Below are 8,836 nucleotides of genomic sequence, written 5' to 3' on the forward strand. Positions count from 1 at the left end.
GGACCAAGTATTTCTCAAGGTTCCCTCAAGTTTGGAAACTTTGAAGACGGGAAAAGTGCCAAAGTTGTCGCCTCAGTGTTGTGGACCTTTCACAATACTTAAGCGTGTAGGTGAAGTCGCCTACAAGTTAGGTCTGCCAGAACATTCCAAGGTTCACCCAGTTTTTCATGTTAGTCGTCTGCAGCGGCGGTGGACGACTAGGCGAAGATGCCAATGTGATGGATACAAGTGTTCTTGTAGAAATTGAGCCTCCGGTTTTACCACACGAGCTAGAGCGCATCCTGGATTTTAAAGAGAAGCGAACTCATCACAAAATTAGACAACAATCAACAATGATGTCTAGTTAAGTGGAAAGATAGAATGGAAGAAGGTTCAACTTGGGAGGACATTAGTACTCTCAAGACCCGATATCCTACCTTTGTTTTCGAGGACAAAAACTCTTCCAAAAGGGGGGAGTAATGTCAGGACAAGGGTAGGACTAGGGGGAGTCGGGCGGTTGAAGGGAGTATGGACATGTATGGACAGCCAAGGCTATTTTAGCCGACTAGGGTTCCTATATCCAGCGGTTGGAGTTGTCCTATTCTCTTCTAGTAGGTTTCATAGTGGCCTATTCTCTTCTAGTAGGTTTCATAGTGGCCTCTCAGCTCTCCCCTAAAGCTTCAGTTCTATAAAGAGCATTTCATGAGGGTCATTGGGGATGGGGTTAGCTATCTACATGAACACTACATCGCCCCTCACTCAGGGGTTGAAATTGTAACCAACCTCTAATTTTCTTTTTTAACAAAAATTGAAGCTTAATTGAAAGTTGATAATTGTAACCAACCTCTATTTTCTTCTTTAACAAAAGTTGAAGCTTAATTGAAAAGAAATGGTGATTTGTAAAGTGTAAAGATCTATAATTCTCAAATACCCTTACTATAGCTAACCAAGGAGTTCAAAACGGTATGACCACAAGAATTAAATTGTAGCTAGCTAAAAAAATCAGAGAGATGGCCACAAGAATTAAACTGTAGCTAGCTAAAAGTTAAAAAATCAAGCTACCGAATCATTAACAACTTTCAACCATGAGAACAACTCATAGTGAGTTGAAAAGTCATCCTTGTCGCACGATCAACTACTCCATTAATTGTTGTGAGGAGAGCTTAGCCTCAAGTCTTATAGGTTGTAAGGTGTTAAATTGTATAAAGGAGCTTAGTCTTAAGTTTCATAGGTTTCAAGGTGCTAAATTATGTAAAAGAGTGGATGATAGTTGTTGGATAAATGTAATCCCAACTCCTTAGTCCAATTTAAATGTGGTTGATAGGCTAGTGGTCAGTGGTGGTTGGTGTGTAAAGCCTACAAATGGTTGGTGCATGTTGTTCATGCAACTAAAAATAGGGTAGAGGAGTCTCTAAATAAGGTAGAAGTCGTGATCAAGTGATTATGTAAGTTTGGTTCATGTTTAATCACAATTAGTGTCTTCTTGTGTTAATCTCATATCAATTTTCTGCATATACCAATTTTTGTCCCTCATTTTCATGATGTCTTGTACAATCTTTGATCCACCTTGAGGATGTTTTGATCAATCTTCATAGCTTAGTTATCAAATCTAACATTTGGTATCAGAGCTTGACTCAATTAGATTTAGTTTATTAGAAAAAACCCTAATTACTTTCTTAATCACCATAGCCAGTTTTTCTATTTTGAACCCCTTGCTGTAGTTTGATTCCATGTGTGCACCTGAGGGGATGAAACCCTAATATTTTGTTATAGCCTTGTTGGTTTACTCCCACGCATGCTCCAATACGAAGCTCTTCACTCAATTTTATCGCAGCTAGGCGAATTTTGCATCGCCATCAGCGCAGACTTTTTTCTGTTCATTGAATCAATTCGCCGTCGTCCGTACGAATTGTGCCAATCCCTTTGAGGTGATGCAAGACCATCAAGTGAAGATTGTGCATCTCAAATCTTGTGCAATTTGGTGCATTGTAGCAGCTGTACGAAGCAAATTTCCAGTCGCCCCTTTTCTGCAGTTTCTGCTCCAAGTATATGGTGATACCAATTTTGCTTTATATTGATGATATTTTTGTTATTTGGGCTTAAATCATCTATGTGAGCAAGTTCTCAACATCAATCATCATATTTTATCATCATGAGTTTAAAATTTCTCGACAAATTCAACGGAACTGGGTTCCATACCTGGCAAATCAAGGTGAAGCGCTACCTCATGAAGAAAAAACTGTGGAGTATGGTCAAGCCACTTACTGAAGATGAAGCTGGTATTTCTGCTGCAGTTACAAGAGCTACAACGGCTGCACTTCAAGCAAAAGATGAACAAGCACTTGGTATTATCATTACTGCTTTAGAAGATGATTTTATTCATTATATTGATGATGTTGAGTCAGCTATGGAAGCTTGGGAATTATTAGAACGTACTTTTGGTGCAAAGGCAAAGCATTCCAAGATCAGTTTGAAGATGCAACTCTTTGATCTAACCATGGAGAGTAATGAAAATTTAGCAGCTTTGATTAATAGGTTGAAGAGCTTAATTATACAGTTGGTTTATGTTAAATCTCCTGTTCCTGAAGAAGATGCTATTGCTATCCTGCTCAAAAGCTTACCTTCAAGCTTTAGACAAATTGTGACGGTACTTAAAGAGAAGGAGCTAGTCCCTTCTTTGGAAAGTATCATAAATTCTTTGCAGGAAGAAGACAAGAAGATTACAAAAGGATGTGATAGATCCTTATGCATATACTGTTACTACGACATCGGCAAAGAAGAAGTGTACTATCTGTGGTCGTACAAATCATCTTACTAAGGATTGTTTCTCCAAACATCCTTGTGAGTATTGTGGAAAGACGAATCATCCATCCTCAAAGTGCTACCAAAAAGATCAAAAGCAAGCAAAGGCACATGTGGTTGAAGAAGTCAACCAACAAGAAGAAACAAATCTTTGTTCTAGTATCGGTATAAAAGATGTAGATGAGGAATATGCTTTTTAGATTATGTCATGTATGTGGTTGAGTCAAGACTTATGTTGTTCCAACTTGACGAGTTGTAGAGAAGAGTACACTACCCTATGTTGTTGTTCAGGAGGGGATCTTACTCATTGTGTCAAGGAGGTTTCTTAGACTTGATTCATGTTTTGTAAGAAGTTGGTCTTAAGAGGGGATTGTTGGATAAATGTAATCCCAACTCCTTAGTCCAATTTAAATGTGGTTGATAGGCTAGTGGTCAGTGGTTGGTGTGTAAAGCCTACAAATGGTTGGTGCATGTTGTTCATGCAACTCATGCAACTAAAAATAGGGTAGAGGAGTCTCTAAATAAGGTAGAAGTCGTGATCAAGTGATTATGTAAGTTTGGTTCATGTCTAATCACAATTAGTGTCTTCTTGTGTTAATCTCATATCAATTTTCTGCATATACCAATTTTTGTCCCTCATTTTCATGATGTCTTGTACAATCTTTGATCCACCTTGAGGATGTTTTGATCAATCTTCATAGCTTAGTTATCAAATCTAACATTGTGACATGTGGCACATTAGGCTTTTTCACCAACCACATGCTATTTAGCATGTCGCTTTTATTTTATGTGCCACCACTCTTGAGGATTGTAGCAAGTGGGGGTAGAACCCATGACCTCCTCTCACACATTAGGCTTTTTTACACAAAAAATCATCTAAACTTTGTAGCACAATTGTGAAGCTCTAGATTTTTTTTATTTTTTTGTTCTTTTTTGGGGGGGGGGGTTTAGCAATTTGTCCCCATGGTGGATAGCATTAATGAGACCCTCAACAAAAATAAATGGCTTTTTTTGGCTAGATTTGAGGACCACATTGCACCATGTAAACAATCAATTGTCCTTTCAGCAGCCAAATAATCGATCCAAAGAAGAGAATGGATAATAGACTAACTACCGATGGCTTATTGGTGGAGGGCTAGGCAAATGTCACGTAAATGATAAAGCCTCTCCAATGCCCCAAAAAAGTCACTTAAAGGTGGGGTGGCTGGGGCGCGGGGGGGGGGGGGGGGGAAGCATTTGCTCAATGCTCCACCTTTGTGATGCCACATTGCGACAGTGATGAATGCGCTCTATTTGGTGGTGAGCATCCATGCACCCGTCAATTCTTGGTTTAGACATTGAATGGGTGGAGACTGCTCATGTAGACTTGGCAATTTACCTAGATAGTACCCTAGATTTATTGTTGGCATAGTTAATTGTACTGTGAGAAAACCACATAAGAGTTGCTCTCCATGTAGCGGATACGTTGGAGAAAGGAGGCTTCCAGTTTCCACAATCTAGGGAAGGGGGGGGGAGGGCAGGGTAGTGGGCGTGAAAATTTTGTTGCTAAAGTAGGGTTTGGAGTATGTAGCCTAAAACCCCCAAATCCAAGGAAAAAGTTACCAAATGTGTTCCCTACAATCAAGGAGAGGAGGAGGGTAAGTCTAGAGGAGGGTGGACCTTTCAAATAGCAGCACCAAGCACCAGTACGTAACCTCCCAAAACATCCAATCTAGCAAGCCCCTTGTTAGTCCATGGGAAAGAAACTTGACCTGCTCAACCTTTTGTCCACAGAGAACAACTCTAAGAGCACCATTTCGTGACCGGAGAAATGGAGGTCAAGAAATCAAGCTTGCCACTATTTCTTCTTTAAAACAGCCACCAACACCTACACATGGCTATTGGCAACATGCAACAACTCCTCTAAGTGTCTATTGCAACAACTAGCAAAATCAGTAATAAAAGTGGGCCAAATTTCTAATAAATTGGCGAAGGAGGTGGAGAGGGCCACCACCTATGTCAAAATGAGCAGGTATCACCCCCATGCAGGGAGGGACAGTGGAGAGGAAAAGTTCAAGCTACCATGTGAAGAAATATTCGGAGATTTGGTGATGGAAAGGTGCTGGTTGGGAATGGGCTGGGGGCTCTAGGCTTTTAGCATTGGTTGGGCTCTTATTGACACCTGTAAACCGCGTTGTGATGACACCAAGAATAGAAAAGGCTTAATTATGAGGGTTGTTATTCGCATTCGGCCATCAACGGTCAAAAACCAAACAGCAATACGCGTCCCTCTCTGTCTGTGAGCCGGCAAAGCGTTCCATCGCAAGCTTGAACCCTCCATCGCCATAGCCAGAAGCTTATAACCAACGCTTAATAATTCCACATCGCTGGCCATTGCCATAGCCTGAAGCTTCAAATTGTCATAGCTTGAAGCTTAAAATAGAACACATCGCCGTAGACTGAATCTCTCCATCAAGCTTGAAGCTTTATGTCGCCCTAGCCCCTTGCCATAGCTGAGGATTGAATCTCTCCACTACAATCCTTCTTAAGTTTTTCACCATGTCCACCCCTTCCTGTTCTATCAAAGGGATGTTCTGCAAATTTCGGCTCTGGTCGTCATCATCATCATCTGCAGGCTATCACCAGCTGCGACTCTCACCTCCTATGTCTGAGAGGGAGGAGTTCCGTGCTTCTTTCTCATTGAAGAAGAGGAGGTCTCTGATTCCTGTGGTGATCGGTAGGGAGGAGCAAGGGAGCCAGGTCTTCTTGGTGGATCCACACATTTTGGACCACTGGCTGTTTCAGGACCTGCTGCAGAAGACGATGAAGCAGTGGGGGGAGATGGAAGAAGACTGGGAGGTGGACCTCGACGATCTCTTCTGTGGCAAGAGAAAGGGGCCTTGTAGTGGGGCTCGCCCCATCTGGCTAGACTGCGACGCCATCCTCTTCGAGTTCTTCGTCTGGCTTGTCGAGAACGATGACCCCTCCCTGCGTGATCTCAACCTCAACGATCTCATGGAATTTTATGGTGCAGAGTCATGAAGATTGCCTCCGCCATAGCTAGAGTGTCCCGATTCCTCCACGTAAAATTTATATCTATAGTTTCTTCAGATCCTGTTACATGATTAAGGTTCCTCTGCCACTGCCATGGCTAGGGTTTCTCGAGCATGAAAGACGAGAACCCGTACCCTGCACAAATTGGGGTTGAACTTGACAGGAAGCAGAAGATCTGTGTAAAGGAAAGGCTTGTCTCTACGTATCTCTTGTCTTCAGAACTCGGTGTTACACAGGATCTCCTCTACAACAAGGCTAACATTCCACATAGGGAGACGCCTTCCCCACAATACAGAGAGTAGGGTTTCTTTATTATTAAAGTTAGGGTTATCTGTGTTTCTTTATTATTAAGCTGCTAGAGATTGTATCCAAAAAATCATAAGAATGGCAAGATCGACCCAACTCGTCGATCATACAACTCACATTCTTTAATTGGCAATGCATCTCTTCGTCTGTCACAATGTTCCTCTGCCTCAATGAAATTCTTATATATTATCCACTCCTCGTTGCTCATGTGCACCTCCCACCACTACACTCCCCTTTCACATGAATCACATGCTTCCATTGTCAAAGTACTCTTTTTTGCTTGCATTAATATATCTGTTATGAACCATGATGGTGCATTTGTTGTGAGTACGTGTGGTCTTTGTGTTCTCCAATAGCTGAATTGCATGCTGTCGATTTTTTTTTCATAGATCCACATGCCATGAATTGTATTTGCTTGCACTCTATGTGTATGATTACGTTCTCAACATGTAGATATTGCATGTCTCTTGATTTCTATTTTAACATTTCTATGCAAGTTCTGAAGCTCATGCATGGCAATGCATTGTTCACGCCTTATATACCATATTGGGGCTTGCTATGTATACCATTGTAGTTAGTTTAATTCTTGTAACAGGATGCGTAAATAGCTTAGACCAGAATGTGCATTTCCAGCATAAATAGTTGGATATGCATGCCATGATCTTTGATATGCTGGGCACAATGATGGCATCTACAAACTTACATGAAGGTGTGGTCACTTTCAAAAAAAAACTGGTGCAACATTTTATTTTCATGAAGGTGTGACCCTTGCTTGGAGATGGCCTTGGTCGATTCTCCAATGTGAAAGACATTAATGAAACTGAACACTCATTGGGCACAGTAAAGACATCCAAAATCTTATCGGCCACGCAGCATGGTGCAGCAGGGTAATTGTCAATAGTGGTCACTGGTATGTAGTGGACATGAGATGGTGCCTTATGCTCGTTTGAATTCGTTTGCTCCAAAGTGGAGCAGAGAAGGGAGAAAGCTCCAAAAGCAAACCTTAGAATAGGGTTTATGCTACACACGAAGGAGGGTCTATGAGTCTGCACAACTGGTTTGAGGGGGGGCTAGGGAGGGGGCGGGGGTCGGGGGGCAAGGAGTGTACGAACCGATGACAGAAAACTAGAGTGGGCTTGAGTGAAAAAATTGGCTCGTATATAGGGAGTGGCTATTCTCTCTCTCTCTCTCTCTCTCTCTCTCACACACACACATTCTCTCTCTTTCTTGCAGACACTCCTGTTAGTGGCGCGGAAGGGATAGGCTGAGAAGTGGTCTGAGCTAAGGCGACATGCATGAGGCGGGGGCAAAGATGGAGCTGGGGCGGATTTGGCTGTCTGTGAGGAGCCGGCGGAGCTGCGATCGTAGGCAAAGGTGACGTTGAAGGTGCGTAGGAGAGCACACGTGGAGGTGGTGCAGGCGACGCAAGTGTTGCAGACGGGGGAGAGGCTAGAGCACGTGTGCGTTGCGGCGTTCGGCATGGGCGTGTTGCGGCAAGGGGGCCAACGTGGGCATCGGCAACGGCAAACGGAAGCAACGAAGGCACCCTTTACATAATGGTTTCCAAATTTGCAGCTAAGCCTCTAGATAAATAATCATGTTCCATCAAAAGCCTTGGTCAAAGAATACAAACCTGACAGAGAAATCTATACTATATTTTACAGGGCTTGCACCTCTTGCCACGTGGTGACTTTTTTAGGTGCAAGCCCTGTCGAGGCTACCCTACAACGTGGCATGTAGCCAGTCCTCTTTTACACCGCCAACGTGGCATGCACTGCGTTTGCATTGCATGCAGTTGCCTGCCACCTTTGCAGGTTGCAGGTCCTCCACGACACCTCCTCCTTCATGCTTGCAGGTACTACACGACGCCTCTGTCACCCCTCCACCTCTCTGACACACAGGTTGCCTGGGCGGCCATACGTTCAATGCGACGGGCAGAGATTCAAAAATCTGTGCGAGAGACTCGAGTCTGCGTGTGTGTTTTGTTGTGTGTGGCTGGTGAGCTAGCCTCTCCCCCCTGTCTCATGTTCTTATTGGTTCTCTCTCAACTTATTTTCTCAGGTGTGCTTGTTGGTTGTGATGCAGGTCACCCTCCTCGGTGTGTTGTAGGGCGTGTCCCCTCCTCGGTGTCGTTTGTAGTGCGCCTCCCCTCCTCGGTGTCGTCTGCAATGCGCCTCCCTTCCACGGTAAGCCCTGAGTTTTCTGCATTCAATGAAAATGGTTAACATCATTTGTTCTACAAATATAAGGTGTGTGTGTGGGGCGGGGTGTGGGTGTGTGTGTGTGTGAGAGAGAGAGAGAGAGAGAGAGAGAGGGGGAGAGAGATTGGTTGTTTGGCGCCTCCCCTCCTCGGTGTCGTCCACTATTCACACACATCTTTCTACCACACTCTGCATTGGACCGCGTTGGCCGAGAGAGAGAGAGAGAGAGAGAGAGAGAGAGAGAGAGATTGGTTGTTTGGTGCCTCCCCTCCTCGGTGTCGTCCATGGTAAGCCCAGCGTGGGCCGTGTGTGTGTGGGGGGGGGTGTGTGGGAAAGGGAGAAAGGGAAAAGCTATGCGGGTGGATCAGATGGGTCGATCTGTGAAGGGAAATCACAAGCACAGAGAAATTGGCCTAGTTCACACTTGCATGCGGCCTAGCTCACGTCTGCATGCAGCCGTGTTGGCCAAGAGAGAGATAGAGAGAGAGAATATGAATTTTTAAATTTTAAAAGTT

The 8,836-nt window shown here is 43.7% G+C and overlaps 1 protein-coding gene across 1 annotated transcript; it reads left to right on the top strand.

Moving 5' to 3' along the window:
- Positions 1-4,997: 4,997 nt before the first annotated feature.
- Positions 4,998-6,329, top strand: LOC147637328 (uncharacterized). Its single transcript, XM_086798847.1, has one exon. The coding sequence runs from the start codon at positions 5,320-5,322 to the stop codon at positions 5,800-5,802; it is 483 nt and encodes a 160-aa protein (XP_086654973.1). The 5' UTR covers positions 4,998-5,319; the 3' UTR covers positions 5,803-6,329.
- Positions 6,330-8,836: the final 2,507 nt, after the last annotated feature.

Source organism: Cibotium barometz, chromosome 6, assembly GCF_041138505.1.
Source record: "Cibotium barometz isolate CiBa-2024 chromosome 6, ASM4113850v1, whole genome shotgun sequence".
Classification (NCBI taxonomy): Eukaryota; Viridiplantae; Streptophyta; class Polypodiopsida; order Cyatheales; family Cibotiaceae; genus Cibotium; species Cibotium barometz.